Genomic DNA, 24,052 nt, shown 5'->3' with positions numbered 1-24,052 from the left:
CCAGAGAGGGACCGCGGGACGGGGACAGAGGCAGGGAGACGGGCAGGGAGGAGGCAGCGGGGTCTGGGCTAAAGCGATCCGCAGAAAGCCGGGGGATGGCAGAGGAGAGGAGAGCAGGAGGAGGAGGAGGAGGAGGAGGAGGAGGAGGAGGAGGAGGAAGTCGGGGCTGAGCCGCTTCCTGTAGGCAGCGGGATGAGCGCAGACAAAGCTGGGTGGGGACTCGCCGCTCGGGGCTGCTGCTGACCACCCTCCTCCTCCTCCTCCTCCTCCAGCGGCCGCATCCCTCCTGCCCTCCCTCCTCCATCCCTGCCTCCATCCTTCCCTCCATCCATCCATCCATCCATCCTTCCATCCCAGCGTCCGTCCGTCCGTCCATCCCTCTGTCCGCCCCGCGGGGACCGGGGCATCGCCGCCCGCTTCCAGGTACGGCCGGGCCCGGGGGGGAGCGGGGGGAGCACTGGGAGCACTGGGATCACTGGGAATACCGGGATCACTGGGATCACTGGGAGCACTGGGAGCACTGGGAGCACCAGGATCACCAGGACCACTGGGATCACCGGGATCACCGGGATCACCGGGATCACTGGGAGCATTGGGATCACTGGGATCAGCGGGATCACTGGAATCACCGGGATCACCGGGATCACCGGAATCACTGGGAGCGCTGGGATCACCGGGATCACTGGGATCACTGAGATCACCGGGATCACCGGGAGCACTGGGAGCACCGGGATCACTGGGATCACCGGGATCACCGGCTCTGACCGCCCGGTCCGCACTGGCGCAGCCGGGGCTGGGCAGGGCGCTCCCACCCCCGCTGGCACTGACCCCCGTGGGGACCGAGCCGCTCCGAAATGGGCAGAAAATCCCCCCAAATCCCGCAATCCCCGCATCCCCCGACCCCCCCGGGACCCCCCCGGGACCCCACCGGGACCCCACGGTCTCGGGGGGCGATGGGGTCGCAGCCGCCGGGGGCTGGAGCCGGGAAGGTGCCTTGAGCAGGGAGCTCAGCTCCCGACAAAGGTTGGATTTAGAGGGTTTGATCCTCCTTAATCAGCTGATTTCCCATCACAGGCGAGGCTTTCTCCCCTGGTGAATGAGACGTAGTGTTCTTTCTTTTCTTTCTTTCTTTCCCGATTTTTTTTTATTTTTTATTATTTTGTTGGTAATCACGGGAAGGAAGGAACGGGGAGACTTTTCCCAACCCCAAATCCCTGCAGCAGCCTCAGCTGGGATCAGCCCCAGCCTGGCTCGGAGGGATTTGGGGATGATGTCCATGCAGCTCCATCCTGCCATCCTTACACTGTCCCTCTGCCAGCATTTCTATCAAAATCCCCATTTTTCCCCAGCAGTGCTTTGGGTGAAGGATTCCCGGGAAAATCACCGGGAAGATCAAGGAAAACTGGTCCAGGGCTCGCTTGTCCCAGTGGGAGGGGGAAATTCACCAAAAAACTGTCAGGGGGAAGATTTGGAATGGATATTGGGAGGAAATTCCTGGCTGGGAGGGTGGGGAGGCCCTGGCACAGATTTCCCAGAGAAGCTGTGGCTTCTCCAAATCCCTGGAATTGTTCCAGGCCAGGTTGGAGCAGTCTGGGATAGTGGAAGGTGTGGATGGCAGGGATTGGGATGGGATTTAAGGACCCTCCCAGTCCTCATCAGCGATTCCACGATTCTCACCTCCTCGGTGGAAAATGATTTATATTTAAGGAGAATCCTGCCGCACAGCGATATCACCTCATTAATCAATTCCTAATGAGCTGCTAATGAACTTAGAGCACGGGCAGCGGCTCGGAGCAGCCGCGATCTGCCGCTGGCTTCTTTCTTTCCCTATTTCCCTCCCGGATTGCATCTCCTGGCTCCTGGAGAAGGGGCTGGGGCCGTGTGGATGGGTGGCACCAGCCCATCCCCTGGCAGCAGGCACTGAGGATTTTTCCTTATAACTGGATTTCCCTGGATGCAACTGGAGCATGCGATTTTAATCCTCTTTCCAACCATATGGCCGCTGGCTGGATTGAAATATGACTCAATTAATTATTGCCAGGAAAGCCCTGGGGCCAAGCCTTTCTCTGGGAGGAGGTTTGGAGGTGCTCCCGGGGCTCCAGCGGGGCTTTTCCCACCCTGTGCTGTGGGATTCAGGGATGAGGCTCAGCTCCATCCCACCCCAGCTCCTGTGTTGGCCCTACAAGGTCCAGCTGCTCCTTGGGGCAGCTTTTGGGGCTTTTTTAGGCGTTTCCAGCCTTGGAGGAGGAGGCAGGGATGCTGCTTGATGTAACGTGCTGCTCACCTGGAGCACGAGTCTGGCAGCCTCAGCCCCAAAATGGGATATTCATGGCTTGGGAGAGCTCACACAGCCCCAAAATGGGATATTCATGGCTTGGGAGAGAACCTGTGCTCCTCACACAGCCCCAGAATGGGATATTCCCAGCTTGGGAGAGCTCACACAGCCCCAAAATGGGATTCTCAAGATCAGGAGTGGACAATTCCAGAGGGATTCCCGTGGATTGATGGCTGTGAGCTGGTGAAGAAACTCTATTTATAACTATTATATTTATAATTATTATTATTATTATTACTAATCCCCCAAGCCCTCCTGCTGCTTTGCCACCCCGTTCCAAGTGGAAAATGCAATAAAAAATGCAATTTTCCCGGGGTGGGCAGTGCCATCCCACCTGGCAGCCCCGCTGGAATTCCAGGGGCTCCCGAATCCCGGTGAGTCACCGGAGGAGAACAGCCAGGAGCTGGCTCTGCCCGTTTCCATAGTAATTAGGGCTGGAGAGACGGTGCTGGAGCCCCACGGACCCCCCGTGTCCCCAAAAAACGCTGCCAGGGGCGGTTTTCCCGCTCCATCCCAGCCGGGATGCTCCAGGCGGGATCTCCCGGGATCGGGAGCTGCTCCCTCCCCCTGGATTGCCCCGTTTTGGGCTGGGATTTGGGGACTCACCCTGGAAAAAAACATCATTTTAGGCACGAGTGGCATCAATTCTCAGTGTGACTTCTCCAAGGGTCTCATTCCTGTGCCTGGAGAGGGGTGGGAAAGCAGGGTGGGAAAATGGGATGGGGAAATGGGATGGGAAAATGGGATGGGGAAAATGGGATGGGGAAAATGGGATGGGAAAATGGGATGGGAAAATGGGATGGGGAAAATGGGATGGGGAAAATGGGATGGGAAAATGGGATGGGAAAATGGGATGGGGAAAATGGGATGGGGAAAATGGGATGGGAAAATGGGATGGGAAAATGGGATGTGTCCGTGTGTGCTCACAGCCAGCACGGGAGCAGGAGGAACCAGCTGAGGGATTAGCTTGGATTTTCAGTTTTTCGTGCTTTTCAGGCTCTTTTCTCCTTGTTGGTGGGAAGGAGGGATGGGGGCATGGGCAGCGGGAGATGGAGCCCCCATTCCATGGAATAAGCTGTGGGTGCATCCTGCTCCGCTGACCACGGAATTTTTTGTTTGTCCTCTCACGGTTTTATTCCCTGCTCGCTTCCAGCCCTGCTTTCCACGCGTGTTTTTTCCTTCTGGGTGCCACATGCACCCCAAACTCACTCCCTTGGGAGCACAGGAGTGGTTTTATCCACCCAAAATCCCGGGGGGAATGTCCAGGGGGGATCTCCTGGCCCTGCTGCTCGTGGGGAAGCTCGGGATGGCTGCGGGAGCATCGGCTCCTCCACACTGGAGCTCTGAGCTGGGAAGGACAGGATCCAGCTGCCAGGAGAACACGGATTTGGCTCTGTGGAGAAGCCAGGCTTGCTCCAAACCCCATCCAGAGTGGCTGGCATGGCGCTGCTCGGGTGGGGATGGTGGATCAGGGCAGTGATTAATTAATTAATGACGCCTTTGATTAGGGATGCGCGAGGGAATCGCGGCGCTTGGCGGGCGGGGAGGCAGCTGGATCCAGCATCAGGGAATCATGGAATCGTTGTGGCTCGGGCTGGAGGGGATGGAAGAGACCATCTGGGATGGGCAGGGATGCAGCCTGGAGTCTGAAATCACTCATCTCCTGCATTTCAAGGATCAGTGGGAATAAAAATCCCTTCTGAAACAACATTGGACCAAGCCTTGAAAAACCAGCTGAGACACCCTGGATAATTCCTGGGAATCAGCTGCACCAGGACCTGCTTATCCTCCCAAACACAATTCATTTTCACCTTATCTCGTCCTTCCCTGGCTTCTCACTCAGCAGTTTCCTCCCCCTGTTGTCTGTCATCATCATCCTCCTCGTTAGAACCGCGGTTAATTAGCTGATCCAAGGGAAGGGTTGGAGTTCTGTGCTGTGGGTGAGGCTCCTGTGGAGATTCCTGAGCTGCAGGTTGGTCATTCCAGGGGTGCTTCCCAATCCAGGAGCTGCTGGATAAGCTCCTTTAGCTGAGCTGATGTCTCAGTTTAACAGGTTTATCTTCCCTCTCTTGCTGTCCCCAGGGCTTTGGGGAGGAAAACTGGCTCTGTCCATCCCTGGGAACAGTTTTCCTGACTGGAAAGCTCCTGGATGGGCAGCTGCAAGAGGGATCTGTGTGAGACACCTTGGAGCTCATCAGGAATCCCTGATCCCTCCAAAGGGGAAAAAATTCCTTGGCAGAGCGTGGGATATTCCCAGTGCCAACTCCTCGGTGTTCCTGCTTTCAGCATCCTTCCTCCTGCTGCATCCTCTGTCCAGGGGAATAAATCCCAGTCCCAAAGCCTGGCTGCTTCCTCCTTTCCCTGTGCCATTTTTGGGGGTTTTTAGGCATTTCCAGCCTTGAAGGAGGAGGCAGGGTCTCTGCTTGGTTCAGTGTGCTGCTCCCTCAGAGCTCACGGGGACATCGGTGCCCTGTGCCACCCTGAGCAGCGACACAAACCCAGTCCTGGCACATTCCCAGAGTAAATCCCAGCTGAGGATCCCTCTCCTCCTGCACCTGCCTGGCCGGGAGGAGCCGGAGCTGTTCCCAAGGCTGGAGCTGTTCCCAAGGCTGGCACCTCCCAGAGAAGGGCGACACTGCCGGGCCGGGTTCCTGCGCTAATTACGGTCATTAAGGTCATTAAGGTCGGGTTTTGTGTCTCTCCTGTCGCTGCTGCTGTGCCAGGAGACTTCAGGCTTAGATCCCTGGAACTGTTTTGGTTGGAAAAACCCTGGAGAAAATTCTTCAAGTCCAACCATTCCCACCCACATCCCCAAGTGCCACATCCACGAGGCTTTTAAACCCCTCCAGGGCTGGGAGCTCCACCCTGGGCAGAGCCAGTGCCCGAAATTCCTGGGTGATTTTTGCCAATTCCCTTTTAATAATTTTAATAATTTTAGTAATTTCTCCTCCTGGTCCCTTTCCCAGGGGACAGACGTGGTGCTGAGCCCCTGCAGCCAGGGAAAAGCCACCACCCTGGTGGCTCCTGGGGCCAGGCAGTGTCTGCAGGGACGTGGAGGAGTTTTCTCCTGGATGTGTGATCCTGGATCCTGAGCTGTGTCACCAGGAGCTGGATGAAGCTCAGGAATATTTCAGCTGTTGCAGAATTCCCCCTGGGATGGCCCAGGGAGCACAGCCAGGTGTCCAACCTGTGATCCCCTTAAGGGGAATTCTGAAGGGATGCTGGAAGGATTCTTCAGGCTTGAGTTGTGTTAAAATCCCCCCTGAAGCTGTGAATTGGTGTTGCAGGAGCTGTGGGTTTGGAGGAGCCGTGTTTTGGGGTCATTTTGGGTAAGAAAGTACCGGCTGTCAGCTGATGTGAGGTGCTCAGAGTTGATTTGGTTCTTCTTTGGAGCCTTTGGATTTGGTTCCTCCTTGGAGCCTTTGGATTTGCTCTGGAGCAGGGAAGGGAGGGAAGGAGGATGAAGAAGGTGTTGAGAGTCAGGGGAAATGTCTTCACAATCCCACTGGTTCTGGGGATACCAGGACAGTGCCAGCCTGGGATGTTTGTCCTTGTTAGGGCTTTGTTCTGTCTGCAGGGAAACCTCGGGAGAAACGGGCAGGGCTTGGTCTGAGCCTCCTGAGGACAGGGAAAATTCCCAGTGCTCGGGATCCAGAGGAGGCCACAGAGCTGGGAATGTTCACCTGGAGAAGAGAAGGATCCAGGGAGAGCTCAGAGCCCCTTGCAGGGCCTGAAGGGGCTCCAGGAGAGCTGGAGAGGGACTGGGGACAAGAGATGGAGGGGCAGGACCCAGGAATGGCTCCCAGTGCCAGAGGGCAGGGATGGATGGGAGATTGGGAATTGGGAATCTCTGCTCTCACCCATCACTCAGGGCAGCTCAGAGCTGTCCCCATGGCTGTCACATGTGGGTCCCCAGGATGTCCTGCAGGAACATGGCCAGGTCTGCTCCAGGTCTTCTCCACGCTCCTTCTCCGCTGGTTCTGCAGCAGTTTGGGGTTTGTAGCTGGGCACCGACCATCAGAGCCCCCCTGAACCTTTCCTGATCAACCTCCAGGCCCGTGGCTGCTGCTGGAGCAGCTCTGATCCAGCTTCCCCACCTTGGGAAACACCAAACCTTGCCCAGGCCTGGTGGATTCCGTGGCTTTGTGTAAAACCTTGGCAAAGGGGCAGGGACACGGTGGGGACAGAGCTCCAGCGTCACCCTGGGACAGCTTTGGGTGTTGGGAAAGGCCTTGGCTTCAACTCTTGAAGTCTGCCTGTGCTGCATCCCTTGGATTTTTGCTCTCCTGGAGACGTGGTGGTGTTTGTGCAGCCCTGGCCCTGTCACCATCCCTTGCATTATTTATCAGCTGATTTCATAGAATTGCTCAGCCTCACATCCTTGCTCTGGTGCTTCCCTCACTTCCCACTTCATTCCAGTGAGGAGGGGAAACTCTCCCTCCTCCTCCTCCCTCCCTGCACACTGTGAATAAAAATGGGGAATAAAGGGAATAAAAGGATTATTTGAACGCAGAGAGCCAGGTTTAAGGAGAGGAATAAGCAGCAAATAAGGGAGGTGCTGATTATTGTTTTTTAAGCCTAAAATCTAAGCCCTGTGTAAGTGTTTCTATGAAATGATGTGAAAGTTAGGCTGACTTGGAATCCACGCTGCTCCTTCATCCTGCCTGGAGCTGAGGAGCAGCTGCTTCCAGTGACTTCACAGCTCAGGAAAAACACAGAAAGCCACTGAAAGTGAGGTTTCCCAGGAGCAGGGAAAGGTGTTTAACCCTGGGGAAAGCAGCTCGTGGTGCAAAGGCAGAAATCCAGAAGGATTAAAGCTCCGGGAGTGGACACGGCAAGGGATAAACGAAGCACATGAGGGATCCGTGCTGGGAAGGGAGGGAACCCAGCTGCCTTGTGCTGCTTAATCCAGGCTTTGCAGCCTGAAATTTTCATCCTTTGTAATTTTTTTTTCATTTTTTTTTTTTTTTGCCTTGTGAGTGTAAAAGCACCGCCCAGGCTGGCGGCTTCTGCTGCCGCCTGCGTATTCCCGGCGTGTGTCATCCCACAGCCGGCATGGTGGGAAAAGCAGGGCCCTTGACTCAGCAGGAAGCGTGGCAGGGATGCTTTGCCAGGGTTTTGGGAGAGGAAAAGGAGCCAGTTCAGGGATTTCAGGGCTCTGTAGGAAAGGTGAGGTGCTGTGAGGAGGTCAGAAAGCGGTGAGGGCGGTGGGAGGATGGAAACCATCCAAGGAATGGTGTGGGAAAAGCTCCGAGGGAGCAGCTGGGGAGGGAAAAGGCAATTTTGCTGTTTGGCAGGAGGTCAGGGGGATGTAGGAGGGTCAGGCCTGGAGCAAAGGGGAGCTCTGAGCACCCTTGAACTCGCTCCTGGCCCAGTTCTGCCACTCCAGCCGTGCCCTGCTCTCCTCTCTGCTCGGGCAGGGCCAGCTGTGCTCGGAGCTGTGCTCGGAGCCAGGGCCTATTTTAGCCTGGAAAGCAGCAGGACACAGGGGAGAGATGCAGCAGTGCTGGGGCACGGAGTGAAATTTAATTGGGATGATAATGTGGGTCAGCCCGGCGAGCGAGCTGGGAGCGGCAGCACCAACAACCTACTTCTGCCAGCCCGCCCAAATAACCCGGTTTGAGCTCTGCCAGGGCTCCAGCCCTGCCTGCATCAGCTCCTGCATCAGCTCCTGCATCCCTGCCCAAATCCCTGCCCAAATCCCTGCCTGCATCAGCTCCTGCATCAGCTCCTGCATCCCTGCCCAAATCCCTGCCTGCATCAGCTCCTGCATCAGCTCCTGCATCCCTGCCCAAATCCCTGCCCAAATCCCTGCCCAAATCCCTGCCTGCATCAGCTCCTGCATCCCTGCCTGCATCAGCTCCTGCATCCCTGCCTGCATCCCTGCCTGCATCCCTGCCCAAATCCCTGCCCAAATCCCTGCCCAAATCCCTGCCTGCATCAGCTCCTGCATCCCTGCCCAAATCCCTGCCCAAATCCCTGCCCAAATCCCTGCCCAAATCCCTGCCCAAATCCCTGCCTGCATCAGCTCCTGCATCAGCTCCTGCATCCCTGCCTGTGTCCCCACACACATCCCTGCCTGCATCAGCTCCTGCATCCCTGCCCAAATCCCTGCCTGCATCAGCTCCTGCATCAGCTCCTGCATCCCTGCCCAAATCCCTGCTCACATCCCTGTGTGCATCCCTGCCCAAATTTTATCCACTCCCTGCTCACATCCCTGCCCAGATTCCCACACCCATCCCTGTGTGAATCCCTGCCCAAATCCTGCTCACATCCCTGCCCAGATCCTCACCTGCATCCCTGCACATTCCCACACCCATCCCTGTGTGCATCCCTGCCCAAATCCTGCTCACATCCCTGCCCAGATCCTCACCTGCATCCCTGCACATTCCCACACACATCCCTGTGTGAATCCCTGCCTGCATCAGTTCCTGCATCCCTGTGTTCATCCCTGCCCAAATCCTGCTCACATCCCTGCCCAGATTTTGTCCACATCCGTGCCTGCATCAGTTCCTGCATCCCTTTTTCACATCCCTACCCTGATCCTCACCTGCATCCCTGCCTGTGCCCCTGCCCACACCTCTTTCTCCATCCTTTCCTGCATCAGTTCCTGCATCCCTGCCTGTGTCCCTGCTCACATCCCTGCCTGCATCAGCTCCTGCACCCCTTTTTCACATCACTGCCCTGATCCTCACCTCCATCCCTGCCCAGATCCCCACACATATCCCTGTGTTCATCCCTGCCCAAATCCTGCTCACATCCCTGCCCAAATTTTATCCACATCCCTGCCTGCATCAGTTCTTGCATCCCTGCCTGTGTCCCTGCTCACATCCCTGCCTGTGTCCCTGCCCACGCCTCTTTCTCCATCCCTTCCTGCATCCCTGCCTGTGTTCCTTCCTGCATCCCTGCCCTCATCCCCGTTGCTTTGGAGAGCCCCCTGTCACAGCCCCAGGCTGGGAAATGTCAGAGCCAGCACGAGCCACGTGAAATTCCTTTTCAAAGTTATTGATTGTGGAAATACAGAATGCACAGGGAAATTCCACCCCCCTTTTTTTCCTCCTTTCTTGCTTTTTTTTTTTCTCTCTTTTCCCTCTTTTTATTTCTCTTTTTCCCCCCTCATTTTAAACCGTTTTTTTCCTCTCCTTTTCATCTTTTTTTTCCCCTCAGAAACCCGCTAAGCCCTCCCCCGTTCCATGTGGCTCCTCCACCTGCACATTGGGATGGGGCCCTCAGCAGATGTCTCAGGGATGTGAAACCCAAGATAACGGGGTTTTACCCCAAAACCCACGCCTGAAACACACCAAATCCCCCAAAATTGTCACACAACTCCCATCTCCATGTGCTGCAGCCACTATTGGAGTGGCTCTGAGGGCACCAGCTCTGGATGCTGGGAAAAAAACTGGGAAAAAAATCGAATCCCTGAATGGTTTGGCTCAGAGGAGACCTTGAAATCATCCTTGCCATGGGCAGGGACAATTCCCACTATCCCAAATTGCTCCAAACCATGTCCAACCTGGCCTTCAACACTTCCAAGGATGGGAGGAAAATTAATACAGAAAAAGAAAAATATAAAAAATAAATTCCCAGCCTCGTTCCTTCCACCACAAGGATGGGAAGAGAAATTCCAGGCAGCAGCTTTGGGAATTCTGTCTGCACTCTCAGCTGGGCTGTGACCTGTTTGCTGTATTTGAAGCTTGAAATAGAGCCTTATGAGTAATGTGGTTCAGGTGCTTATCACCAATTAATTAATTCTTTTGCACCGTGGATACCTAATTAAAGCAGTCTCAGGTAATTCCTGGGGGAGGGGCTCAGATTATTGGGGCTGCTTAACGGGGTTGTTTCTGTGCTGATGTAATTTGCTGGGTGATTCCCAGAGGCTGGGAAGGGTCATTGGGCTCCCTGTGAGTGTTACTTAAAATAAAATTCTAATAAAGGTTTGATCGGGGTGAAATCATCGGGGGATGATTTCTCATCACGAGGATTTCTGCAGCCCAAGGCTTTGTAGGAGGGGTTTTGTTTTTTTTTTGTTGTGGGGGAAAAGGTGAGGCTCTAGCCAAAAAAAAAAAAAAGGGGATTTGGGATTTATTTGAGCTGAAAAATGCTTTGCAGAGAGGTGGGCCTGGCACAAACCCTGGCAAAATCCACATTTTCTGTGGATTTTCTTTTCCCATTTCCTGTGCTCACATGGAGGGTGCCCCTAAAATAGGATTTTTTTTAACCAAATCAGGGCAATGTCTTGTCCCAGTTCCTCTGGGGTGGCTTTGTCCCCACACCAGCGAGCAGAGCTTGGTAAATCACAGAATCCTTGAGGATGGAGAAGATCCCTGAGATTCTGGAGCCAAACCATTCCCCAGCCTTGAATTTGGGGTGATTTGTGTGAGGCTCAGGGCGGGTTTGTCCCTTTCCAAATCCTCTTGGGAATGTGATGCTGGGAGAATTCCATTTGCAGCTCTCCCTTCATCTTCCCTTCCAATCCTCATTTCCCATCTCCCCATCAGGATCTTGATCTTGACCATGGCCAATACTCGAGAGCAGGATGATAAAAACTGAAACCCATGGCTGGATATGTTAATTAACATGAAATAATAGCTCTTGGCTGCTTCCCTTAATTAAAGGTCAGGAGTTCAGAGCTGGATGAGCAGATGAGGAAGGAATTCCTGGCTGGGAGGGTGGGGATGCCCAATCCCTGGAAATGTTCAGTTCCAGGCTGGATGAGCAACCTGGGATAGTGGAAGATCCCTTGGAATGGGATGAGCAGTCTGGAATTCTGTGATCCATGTGCTGGAGATCCATCCATGGATTTTGGGGAATTTCTGAAGCTCCTCTCCTCCACTCCAGTCCCCCGCTGACCTCTGGGTGTTGTTTAACATTTTATTAAACCTTAAAAACCCAACCCCACCCCCAAAAAATCCCCAATTAAACCTTAAAGCATTTTCATTTTCGGTGGAGCTGGGCCCTGCTGGAGGCTCAGGGCTGGAGATGTGTGACAGGATGTGTGTCCTGCTGGGGTGTGACAGCGTGGGACAGCCCTGGCCCCTTCCCTTGTGGGTCACAGCACGAGGAGATGCCAGCCTTGCTCCCTGGTATCTGGGCACCCTCATTCCCCAAAATCTGGGCACCCTCATTCCCCAAAATCTGAGCACCCTCATTCCCCAAAATCTGGACATCCTTATTCCCCAAAATCTGGACATCCTCATTCCCCAAAATCTGGACTTCCTTATTTCTCAGGATTTGGGCATCCTCATTCCCTGGTATTTGGGCACCCTCATTCCCCAAAATCTGGACTCCATTATTCCCCAGAATTTGGACATCCTTATTCCTCATGATTTGAGCATCTTTATTTTCCAGTATCTGGGGCATCCTTATTCCCCTAAATCTGGACATCCTTATTCCTCAGGATTTGGGCATCCTCATTCCCTGTTATTTGGGCACCCTCATTCCCCAAAATCTGGACTTCCTTATCCCTCTGGATTTGGGCACCCTTATTCCCCAGAATTTGGGCATCCTTATTCCTCATGATTTGAGCATCTTTATTTGCCAGTATCTGGGGCATCCTCATTCCCCAAAATTTGGGCACCCTCATTGCCCAAAATCTGGACATCCTCATTCCCCAAAATCTGAACATCCTCATTCCCCAAAATCTGAACATCCTTATTCCCCTAAATCTGGACTTCCTTATTCCTCAGGATTTGGGCATCCTCATCCCCTGGTATTTGGGCACCCTCATTCCCCAAAATCTGGACTCCCTTATTCCCCAGAATTTGGACATCCTTATTCCTCATCATTTGGGCATCTTTATTTTCCAGTATCTGGGGCATCCTCATTCCCCAAAATTTGGGCACCCTCATTCCCCAAAATCTGGACATCCTCCTTCCCCAAAATCTGGACATCCTTATTCCCTGGTATTTGGATGTCCTTATCCTTCAGTATTTGAACATTCTTATTATTCCTCAAGATTTGGACATCCTTCTTCCCAAGTATTTGGGCATCTTTACTTCCCAAATATCTGGGAATCCGTATTTCCCTCTGTGTGGGCTTTCTTATCCCTCAGGATTTGGGCAGCCTTGAATTTCCCAATATTTGGGAATTCTTATTCCCTGGTATTTGGGCATTCTTATTTCCCAGTATCTGGTCATCTTTATTCCTCAGAATTTGGGCATTTTTATTCCCCAGGTATCTGGGAATCATTTTTTTTTTCCTCTACATGAGCATCTTTATTCCTCAGTGTTTGGGTATCCCTGAATTCCCTGGTATTTGGGTATCCCTGAATTCCCTGGTATTTGGATATTCCTAATTCCTCACTATCTGGCCATCCTTATTCCTGAGGATTTTAGCAGCCTGGAATTCCTCAGTATTTGGACATCCTTATTCCTCAATATTTGGGAAATTTTATTCCCCAAATCAGTGGGAATTCTTTTTTCCCCTCTTTATGGGCAACCTTATTCCTCAGTATTTGAGCACCTGGGAATTCCTTATTTTCCCTTTATTTGGGAATTTTTGGGCATCCTTGAATTCCCCAGTAATTTGACATTCCTCAATATTTGGCCATTCTTGTTCCCTGGTATCTGGGAATGTTATTCCTTGATATTTTGGGCATCCTTATTCCCCCAAGGTGAGGGAACACCCAGAGCCTGATCTGCTCCCAGCACTGGGATTATCCCTTGTGCTCCAACACCTTTTTTCCCAGGATTTTCCCCCAAATAACGAGCCTGGAGCAGGCTGGGGGTTTGCTCCATCACCAGCACATTCCCCAGTGGCATTCCCATGGTTCTACTCCTGGGGAATTCAAGGATGCCCCAAAATTCCCAAATAAAGGGCAAATAAGGAATTCCCAGGTGCCCAAATACTGAGGAATAAGGATACCCATAGAGAGGGGAAAAAACCCTTTTTTTTCCAAGCCTGGAGCAGCTCTGTGCTCCCTCCCTGTGCCACTGGGATGGAGAGAGCCAAAATCTTGGGATTTAGGATGTAGGAATGGTGACAGGAGGGAGCAGAGCAGATATCCCAGATCCTTCACCTGAACAATCTGGTTAAAAAAAAAAATATAAAAAAACCACAAAAACCCTAAAAAACAAAAAAAGGAAGTGGAGCTGGGTTCCTGTTTATTTCAGTTTGAGCTTTTTGGGGCTCAGGGAGGGAACAAAGAGCTGCATGTGATGCCCACGGGGCAGGGATTGCTCCAGGGAAAAGGGACAGAGCTGGAATTGGAGGCTGGAGGTGGGTGAAGGGCACATCCCCATCCCTGGCAGAGCCAATCCAGAGCTGAGCTCTTCCTTTAAACCCAAACCGGGGATGCAAACATCGGGAAGTCACCCCGGGATAATTGGGGAAGAGGAAAAAACCCCAAGCTTTGCCTTGCCTTGAGAATTCCCATCCTTGGGAACACCCAAGGCTGGGTTGGACAGGGTTTGGAACAGCCTGGGATTAGTGGGAGGTGGGATTAGTGAGGTTTAAAATCCCATTCCAAACCAAATAATTCTGGGATCAATAACTGGGGCTGAAACCCAGTCCCACCTCTCTCGTTGGATGGGATGCTGCCGGGATAACGAAGCTGTTTCCATGGAAACTGGCTCGGGTTTTTTTTCCCCCACTCTGTTGGCTTTTAATTGATTTATTTATTTATCTACCAGCACATCTCTGACCTGCAAGCTGCTTCCCAGGGATTTAAACACTGTGTTGGACATCCAGGATGAAAACATGGCTGGGAAAGGGAATAAAATCCCTGTGGAGAGGGGCTGGGAGCTGTGGCTGGAAGCAGCACTGAGGATTAAAGGGGTTTTTTTGCCCCAGAAAAGGCACAAATTGAGCTCAGACCATTTTCTCTCCTCGAGAAAGGAGTGAAACATGTGGAATTTGGGTGGATTAAGGCTCCATTCCCAGCCAGATCCGTAACTCCTGCTGGGATCAGTGAGACTATCCCATCTCCCACCCCCTGGAAAACGTGGCTCTGCTATTTTCTATTTTGCCTGTTGTATTTTTATACTTTTCTGGATAGATTTAGCAATTTTTTTCTTTTTTTTTTGTTTCTTTCAGCTGAGCCACCTATTTTTAGCCCTGGCTTTTAGCAAAAGATGCCTGGCAAAGCCATCCAGCCCCTCACAAGGGGTTCCCACGCTCCAGGATCAGTTTTATTCCCAATTATCCCCCCTGGATGCTGCATCCTGCCTGCTTTGGGGGAGGAAAAGGCAATTTTAGGGAGAGCCTGCTTGTCTCAGTGGGGATTCAGCGAGCTGGGATGGGCTCAGCTCTTGGGAAGTGCCAGGACAAGGAAAAATCCCAACATGAATGAGATTTGGGACAAATTTCTATTAAAATACCCAGCCTGGACCCAAAAAAAAAACTTTTCTGATAGAAAAAAAACCCAACCCTTTTCTGGACCAAAAAACCCCCATTTTCTGGACCAAAACAAACCCTTTTCTGGACAAAAAAAAACCAAAAAAACAACTTTTCTGGACCAAAAAAATACTCTTTTCTAGACAAAAAAACCACCCCTTTTCTGGACCAAAAAACCCCCATTTTCTGGAAAAAAAAAACAAAAAAAACAAAAAAAACAAAAAAACCAACCTTTTCTGGACCAAAAAAAACCTCCTTTTTTTGACCAAAAAACCTCCCTTTTCTGGACCAAAAAACCCCACACCTTTTCTGGACCAAAACCCCCTCTTTTCTGGACAAAAAAAAACCAAACCCAAAACCCTTTTCTGGACCAAAAAACCACCCCTTTTCTGATCAAAAAAACCCTTTTTCTGGGCCAAAAACCCCCCTTTGCTGGACCAAAAAAAAAACCCTTTTCTGGGCCAAAAACCCCCCTTTTCTGGACCAAAAAAAAAACCTTTTATGGACCAAAAAACCACACCCCTTTTCTGGACCAAAACTCCCCTTTTTGGACCAAAACCCCCCTTTTCTGGGCCAAAAAAAACCTTTTCTGAACCAAAAAACTGCCACCTTTTCTGGACCAAAAAACCACTCTTTCCTGGACCAAAAAAATTAATTTTTTTTCTGGACCAAAAAAAAAAAAACCTTTTCTGGACAAAAACCCCCACCTTTTCTGGACCAAAAAAGGCTCTTTTCTGACCAAGAAAAAAAACCTTTTCTGGACCAAAAAAACCCACATTTTCTGGACAAAAAAAAAAACCTTTTCTGGACAAAAAACCCCCACATTTCTGGACCAAAACAAACCCTTTTCTGGACAAAAAAAAACCCAAAACTTTTCTGGACCAAAAAATCCTCTTTTCTAGACAAAAAACCCACCCCTTTTCTGGACAAAAAAACCCCCATTTTCTGGAAAAAAAACCAAAAAAAACCCAAAAAACCCAACCTTTTCTGGACCAAAAAAACCCCATTTTTTTGACCAAAAAACCTCCCTTTTCTGGACCAAAAAACCCCACACCTTTTCTGGACCAAAAACCCCTCTTTTCTGGACAAAAAAAACCCCAAACCCAAAACCCTTTTCTGGACCAAAAAACCACCCCTTTTCTGATCAAAAAAACCCTTTTTCTGGGCCAACCCCCCCTTTGCTGGACCAAAAAAAAAACCTTTTTCAGGGCCAAAAAACCCCCTTTTCTGGACCAAAAAAAAAACCTTTTATGGACCAAAAAACCACACCCCTTTTCTGGACCAAAACTCCCCTTTTTGGACCAAAACCCCCCTTTTCTGGGCCAAAAAAACCCTTTTCTGAACCAAAAAAACGCCACCTTTTCTGGACCAAAAAACCACTCTTTCCTGGACCAAAAAAAATTAATTTTTTTTCTGGACAAAAAAAAAAAAAACCTTTTCTGGACAAAAACCCCCACCTTTTCTGGACCCAAAAAAGGCTCTTTTCTGACCAAGAAAAAAAACCTTTTCTGAACCAAAAAACCCCACATTTTCTGGACCAAAAAGAACCCCTTTCTGGACAAAAAACCCCTTTTCTGGACCAAAACAAACCCTTTTCTGGAAAAAAAAAAAACAACCAAACTTTTCTGGACCAAAAAATCCTCTTTTCTAGACAAAAAACCCACCCCTTTTCTGGACCAAAAAAACCCCATTTTCTGGAAAAAAAACCCCACACAACAAAAAAACCAACCTTTTCTGGACCAAAAAAAAACCTTTTCTGGACAAAAACCCCCACCTTTTCTGGACCAAAAAAGGCTCTTTTCTGACCAAGAAAAAAAACCTTTTCTGGACCAAAAAGCCCCACATTTTCTGGACCAAAAAGAACCCCTTTTCTGGACAAAAAAACCCCACATTTTCTGGACCAAAACAAACCCTTTTCTGGTCAAAAAACCACATTTTCTGAACTCAACCCCCCCTGCCTGGTAGGAACCATCCCGATCCCTGCTCTCCCCAAAATCCTGCCTGTCCCAGTGGGATTCACCCACTTTGCTGGAGCTGAGTGGAAAATGCTGCTGCATCAGGGATGGAAAATATGACTTTTTTTTTGAAAGCAAGGAGCAGAGAGGCTGCTGCTTTCACCCCAAAAAGGAGCTGGTTTTGGGGTGGGTGATGCTGCTTTATTTGTTTTATTATTTATTAAAATTTTATCTATTTAAAATTGAATTTTTAAAATTTTAAAATCATAAAGTTTGGGTTGGATCATAAAATAAATGTATAAAATCGTAAAATTGTGGGGTGGTTTGGGTTGAAAGGGATTTAAAACTCATCTTTTTCCACCCCTTGCCATGGACAGGGACACCTTCCATCATCCCAGGTGGCTCCAAGCTCCATCCAACCTGGCCTTGGGCACTTCCAGGGATGGGAAAATGCCATTTATTTTCAACATTTAGCAGAATTCCCATCTCCACCCGTGTGGACCTTGAGCTAAAACCCAGCTAAGAGAGGAGAAAGAGCTGCTGGGGGTGGTTAAGCTCCGATCCCATGGGTTTGGAGCTGGAGCTGGTGATGGATCCTGTAGCAGGCAGGAGGATTTCAGGATCCTGCAGCAGGCAGGAGGATTTCAGGATCCTGTAGAAGGCAGGAGGATTTCAGGATCCTGCAGCAGGCAGGAGGATTTCAGGATCCTGTAGCAGGCAGGAGGATTTCAGGATCCTGCACCAGGCAGGAGGATTTCAGGATCCTGCACCAGGCAGGAGGATTTCAGGATCCTGTACCAGGCAGGATTTCAGGATCCTGTACCAGGCAGGATTTCAGGATCCTGTACCAGGCAGGTTTTCAGGATCCTGTAGCAGGCAGGAGGATTTCAGGATCCTGCACCAGGCAGGAGGATTTCAGGATCCTGCAGCAGGCAGGAGGATTTCAGGATCCTGCAGCAGGCAGGAGGATTTCAGGATCCTCTCTGCTCCTCAGCCTCTCAGCTCAGCTCTGTGCAAAGCAGGCAGCAGCTGGCACTGATGAGGAGCTGCCAAACGAAGCTTAATTAGTCCTGCAAGCGGAGCTGGTGGCTCTGGGGAGTCCAGCTTGGCAGGGAGGGATGGGATGGCAGCTCAGCACCCAGAAATGCTCCTTTGGCAGGGGCTGCTTTGGGCTGGATGTGCCATTCGGTGTGGAAACGCATCCAGGGGTGCAGCTGGGTGGGATTGGCAGGGCTGGGTGTCCCTTGGCCAGGAGCAGTGGTGGCTTTTAGCTCAGAGCATCTTAAACCTCGGTCTCATCCCATCAAGCTGCTCCACATCCACATCTGTTGAAGGTTTGGGCAAAGCTGGAATGAGGAGACACAACTTCAGCAGCTTCATTCAGGGCTGTGCCTCGCTGTTTGCCTGCCTAAATCCCAATTTTTGGTGCCTGTTTGGGCTGGGTGCTGCCAGTGACAGAACAAAAATGTCACTGAGGTGACCAAAGGCTCTTCCTCCAGCAGACAGCCACAAACAAGGTGGGTTTTTGGAGCTTAGGGACCAACTTGCAAAAATCAGCAGCAAAATTTTCATGTCCAGACTTTTATTGCCAGCGTTTTTCATGGAATTCGTGGGCAGGGACACCTTCCCCTATCCCAGGGTGCTCCAAGCCCTGTCCAGCCTGGCTTTGGACACTTTTTGGCTCAGATTTTCTGGGGAACCTGTGCCAGGCTCTCAAACCCTCAGAGGGAAGAGATTTAAGCCAAGCCAAGCTGCTGGAGCATCCTCCTCTCCTTCAACCCCCAGTTCCTCTTTACTCATTTCAGCCACCCCAGAAAGGATCCTCAGATCCAGGGAGGGAAAATGCTGAGATATTTGAGCGTGGCATTTAGAAGGAAGTTGATTTTCCAGGCGTTGTGTTTCCTAGCAGGGACATCCCTCAGGGATGGGAACTTCCAGATCCAGGATTGGAGATGTGATGGATGCAGAGAGCCTGCCTGACCCCATTTGGGGAATTTGGGTGTTCCCAGGGTGGTGGAGTGATGACAACCCTTGGATTCAGGTCATTCTGTGCCAGCATGATCCCAATTAATCTCCAGCTCTCCCTCCATCAGAGCTCAGCAAAATCCCAAGAGTGAAACTGAAAACCACCCAACATTTCCTGCTCTTGCCGTTATCACAGGAGCTCGTGCTGAGCTCTGCCTGCACTGGAAGGAGTTTTATGGCATTCCCAAGGGAATTCAGGCTGTGCCTTATTTCCCTCACTCAATGGCACACGTGTGTGCCTGGATAATGGGATTCCTGCCTTGGAGCCCACAGGTTAATGAGTCCTTCCTCGTTATTTTCATGCTGATGATGTTGAACAGGGCCAGGACGTGGATATTGTCTCTTTTGGGCTGTAATTACAGCTCGGGATCCTGCCAGGTTGTTTTGGTGTTTTTCTGTTGGGTGTGGAAAGGGTTGGATTTGTTTAAAGGGGTGTAAAAAGCTGGAGAGGGGTTTTGGAGAGGACACAGGGAATGGCTTCCCACTGCCAGAGGGATGGATGGGATCTTGGGAATTGGGAATTCCTGGCTGCGAGGGTGGGGAGGGACTGGAGTGAATTTCCCAGAGAAATCCCAGGATCCCTGGAAGTGTCCAAGGCTGGAGCTTGGAGAAACCTGGGATGGGGGAAGGTGTCCCTGCCATGGGATGGGATGGGATAATGGGGTGGGATGGGATAATGGGATGGGATGGGATAATGGGATGGGATGGGATAATGGGATGGGATGGGATAATGGGATGGGATAATGGGATGGGATCAGTAGGATGGGATGGGATGGGATAATGGGGTGGGATGGGATGGGATCAGTGGGATGGGATAATGGGATGGGATAATGGGATGGGATAATGGGATGGGATGGGATCAGTGGGATGGGATGGGATGGGATGGGATAATGGGATGGGATGGGATGGGATGGGATGGGATGGGATAATGGGATGGGATGGGGTGGGATTTAAGGTACCTTCCAACCCCAACCATTCCACCTCTCTATGATAAATCCAATCCAACCAAAACAAACCCCATGGAATTTTGTTTTCCACACCTTCCCAGGGGCACAGTGAGGTCTCCTCTCTCTGGGATTTAAAAGCTGCTTTTGTGGCTGCCCCTTGGAGCAGCTCCACCGGGGCTCTTTTCCGGGGTGGGACTTTCATCAGCTCACTTTGCAGTGTCACCTGCTGCTTTTTGTTTTTTCTTTTGTTATTCGTGGTGGAGGAAACGCCCCAGGTTTCCCCCGGGGTGGAAATGCTCCAAAACCATCGCTGGCCCCAAACTGGTTCTCACTTGAAGGGTGTGGTGGCTCCTGGGGGGCTCCTCTGAGTTGCCCCAGAGGTCTCAAACTGGTGACCCCTCCCAGGAGGGTCCCACCCTTCCCTCTCCGTATTTTTGGGGCTGTTTTCCCCATTTTTGTGTCCCTGGGGATGGCTTTCCTTGCAGCAGTGTTGGATATACAGAATTATTTCAAGGATCTGGGCTCTAACAGCCCTACAGATGCTCTCAGCCGTCCTCCCTGCTCCCATGGATCCCAAACATGGAATGAATGAGGTCCCTGAAGTGATTCCCTGCCGCTGGAGCAGCTCCTTTGTATGAAAGGGCACAGCATGGAATTCTTTAGGCTGGAAAAGCCCTCTGAGATCGAGTCCTCAGCACTGCCAACCCCACCACCAACCCCTGTCCCCAAGTGCCACATCCAGACACTTCTGCAACACTTCCAGGGGTGACATTTGCTGCCTCTGTGGCACCCAAACCAGGCAGCAGCAGCAGCTTGGAACCTGCTCCAGAACCTTGGAGTCCTGGTGACCTCAGACAGAAACCTTGGAGTCCTGGTGACCTCAAACAGAAACCTTGGAGTTCTGGTGACCTCAAACAGAAACCTTGGAGTTCTGGTGACCTCAAACAGAAACCTTTGAGTTCTGGTGACTTCAAACAGAAACCTTGGAGTTCTGGTGACTTCAAACAGAAACCTTGGAGTCCTGGTGACCTCAAACAGAAACCTTGGAGTTCTGATGACCTCAAACAGAAACCTTGGAGTTCTGATGACCTCAGACAGAAACCTTTGAGTTCTGGTGACCTCAAATAGAAACCTTGGAGTTCTGATGACCTCAAACAGAAACCTTGGAGTTCTGGTGACTTCAAACAGAAACCTTTGAGTTTCTGGTGAACTCAAACCAGAAACCTTTGAGTTCTGGTGAAAGGTTGGACCTTTCCCAGCTGCTGTGCCAGAACCACGGCACATCCCAAGGCTTTGCAGGAGCAGGAGGGATGAGCCCTGCTGCTCAAACCCTTCTCCAGCCGTGAAAAAAGAGCAGGGAGAGATGAGCTAAAGCCCCAGGGAAACAACCCACGGGCTGAGCTGAACCTCCAGCGATGGCACCGAGGGGAGCAGATCCAGCCAGGAGCTCAGGCTGGCACTGGGAGCTGGGCTGGAGCGTTCTGGCAGCATTTCCCATGAGATGCTGCTTCCAGCCCAGCACCAGGGAGTTAAATCCTGGCCCTGTGCATCCTCCAGCCCTGGGCTACTTGCCCGCTGACTGAAACCTCTTCCTGTGCTGCAAAGCTCGCTGAATGCAAACAAAAACCGTCCCTGGGGGCTGGGCTTGCAGGGCACGGGGCTGGGGACACACAGAAGGAGCCTGGGGATGTCTGTGAGGGTCCCTGGTGCTGGAAATGATGGACCCATGGAGCTGACTTTTGTTTTCTGTTCTCTTTGTTTGAAGGCAGTGAAGGGCCAAGAGGAGCAAAGCTTCCCTTAGAGGCACAGATCACCGGAGAGATCGGCTTCTGGTAAAAAATAACCCCACCTTGTGCTCCCCTCCTCATCCTCAAGCCTGGCATGACTCCTCCTCCAAGCACAGGCAGCAGTGCCAGGCTGATTCTTTCTCTAAATCCATAAATCCCTCTCTCCCAGCACTCTAAACCCCCTGAGATCATCTTGAGCTGGGCATGCCCTCATCTTTTCCTTAAAACACCACAATTCCCTTATTTTAGGGATTTTTTGGGATATTTCCCAAATTTTAGGGCTCGTCCCATCACCCAGGGGTCTCGCTGTGTCCCGCTATTGCAAAATAAAATCCCATTTTGGAGCTGGCAGGCAGCTCCAGGCAGGCAGGAGCTCTGCTGGAAAACACTTGCTGCTGGAGGAGCTGGATGCTGGGATTCTGCTGCCTCTGCCAGAGCTCACTGCTGCTAGAAAGTGCCGGAAAAACATCCGGGATCCAGCCTGCAGCGGCCTTAATGAGCATCCCCCGCCTGCCTGGGGTGGAAATCTCGAGAAACAGGAAACCCCAGCATCCTGTTTAGCATCTCAATGTGCAAATTGGCAGCAGGGACACGGCCAGGGGGGGCTGAGGGACACTGGACACACACTGGGCAGCGGCAGGGGCTGGGTGATGGCCAGGGAATGAGTCTGGCACGGAAATGCCGTTCCCGGATTTTTGTGGCTGTTGGCGGGCTTTGATGGAAGAGCAAAGAGCAAAGAGCGAAGAGCAGCTCAGCTGAGATCTTGCTGGGCTCTCACAGTCCCAGTGTCACCCCAGTGTCACCCCAGTGCCACCGCAGTGCCATCCCTGCCCTGGGGACAGCAGGGAGGACACCGTGTCCCTGCCCTGGGTCATCATCTGCCATCCTCACCCCTCATTTTGACGGCTCTAACGCTCCCCATGTGCGGCCTCAGCTCATCCTCTGTGGTCCTGCAGGTCCAGTGGCTGATCCCGCTGTTTTCCTGTCCTCAGCCCATCCTCTGTGGTCCTGCAGGGCTGGGAGCATCCCAGTGGCTGATCCCGCTGTTTTCCTGTCCTCAGCCCATCCCAGTGGCTGATCCCGCTGTTTTCCTGCCCTCAGCCCATCCCAGTGGCTGATCCCGCTGTTTTCCTGCCCTCAGCCCATCCCAGTGGCTGATCCCGCTGTTTTCCTGCCCTCAGCCCTCCCGGGAGCGCTCCTGGCCTGCCCATGGCTAGCAACAACACTGCTAGCATAGCACAAGCCCGCAAGCTGGTGGAGCAGCTGAAGATGGAGGCCAACATCGACAGGATAAAGGTTGGGATGCTTTGGGAACTGCCTCTGGGAGGTGGTGGCTGCTGCCCAAAGCTCGTGGAGGGAGCTGGGATGAGGAACCAGGCGGGGTTTGTGGGGGATTCTCTTATTTTAAGTGATCCTGAGGGCTCTGGCTGAGGGCAGCGGGAGCTGGGATCGCAGAATCCGGGAATGGTTTGGGTTGGAGGAGACCTTAAAGCCCTTCTGGTTCCATCCTCCTGCCAGGGACACCTTCCACCATCCCAGGCTGCTCCAAGCCCCATCCTGGACGCTCCCAGGGGTGGGAGGCAGCTGGAAGCATCACCTGGAGCCCCGTGGGGTGGTGGGAAGGAGTGACTGTCCCCAGAACATCTCAGCTCCTTGCTAAGAGCTTAAATCCAGGGAGAGAAGCGCTCCAGGGCTGGGATGAGCTCTGGGGGCCTGGGAGCTGCTGCCATGCATTTTTGGGGCTGTTTTCCCCATTTTTGTGTCCCTGGGGATGGCTTTCCTTGCAGCAGGGTTGGATAGACAGAATTATTTCAAGGATCAGGGCTCTAACAGCCCTACAGATGCTCTCAGCCATCCTCCCTGCTCCCAGGGATCCCAAACATGGAATGAATGAGGTCCCTGAAGTGATTCCCTGCCGCTGGAGCAGCTCCTTTGCATGAAAGGGAGTATGAAAACTCCACCACGGAATGCTGCTCCATGGCGGGATAAAGAGCGAGGCTGGTGGGTGAGGGCAGGAAATTCCTGCCAAGGGATGCTAAAGTCAGTCAGGAGGGGAATGGGGGAAGGCTGGGAAGGCTGGGAATGGGAACACAGCCAGCTCAGAGCCCAGAGGTGAAGAACCAGCCCAGAACCAGCCCCAGCAGGGCCGCGCTGCTCCGTCCTCATCTCAGATCCAACATTCCCTGCCCAGGGATGCTGCCAGCCCTTCCCTGCTGGTGCCACCTCTCCAGGTGGGATGTCCCCAGCACAGCCTGGCCCTGACACGGGGCTGCTCCTTTTGCAGGTGTCCAAAGCAGCAGCAGACCTGATGGCGTACTGCGAAGCCCACGCCAAGGAGGACCCTCTATTGACCCCCGTCCCGGCCTCAGAAAACCCCTTTAGAGAGAAGAAGTTCTTCTGTGTGATCTTGTAATCCCTGGAGGAGCCTGACGGGCACTCAGGCCACCCTGAACACTGATGTAGAGTTTTTTAGGAATGGGGACGACCTGCTGGTCCGCAGAATTTAAACAAAAATAAGTTAAAAAAACACGGCCTGGAAAGCTACAGAGATGTGCATGTTTAAAGAACCTGGCCACCTTTGGGGGAATCAGATGATCTGCATTGCCAGGCAAAAGATCTGAAGTCTGTAGAGTTGCCTAGAAAGACAAAAACAAACAAACCAACAAACAA

The 24,052-nt window shown here is 51.9% G+C and overlaps 1 protein-coding gene across 1 annotated transcript; it reads left to right on the top strand.

The window, feature by feature from the left end:
• The first annotated feature begins 201 nt into the window (after positions 1-201).
• Positions 202-24,052, top strand: GNG2 (G protein subunit gamma 2). Its single transcript, XM_058847400.1, has 4 exons — positions 202-423; positions 21,361-21,427; positions 22,524-22,678; positions 23,667-24,052. Exons 3-4 carry the CDS (start codon positions 22,592-22,594, stop codon positions 23,793-23,795), a joined length of 216 nt encoding a protein of 71 aa, XP_058703383.1. The 5' UTR covers positions 202-423; positions 21,361-21,427; positions 22,524-22,591; the 3' UTR covers positions 23,796-24,052.

The sequence above is a fragment of the Poecile atricapillus genome, chromosome 1 (genome assembly GCF_030490865.1).
Source record: "Poecile atricapillus isolate bPoeAtr1 chromosome 1, bPoeAtr1.hap1, whole genome shotgun sequence".
NCBI lineage: Eukaryota > Metazoa > Chordata > Aves > Passeriformes > Paridae > Poecile > Poecile atricapillus.
The sequence above is the reverse complement of the archived record's forward strand: the minus strand, read 5'-3'. Positions and strand labels throughout refer to the sequence as shown.

Bases quoted from the DNA above. Each gene is read 5' to 3' on its own strand.
- GNG2 (XM_058847400.1), top strand. From the start codon at position 22,592: ATGGCTAGCAACAACACTGCTAGCATAGCACAAGCCCGCAAGCTGGTG. The intron at 22,679-23,666 runs GTTGGGATGCTT...CTCCTTTTGCAG, and splicing joins CCAACATCGACAGGATAAAG to GTGTCCAAAGCAGCAGCAGA.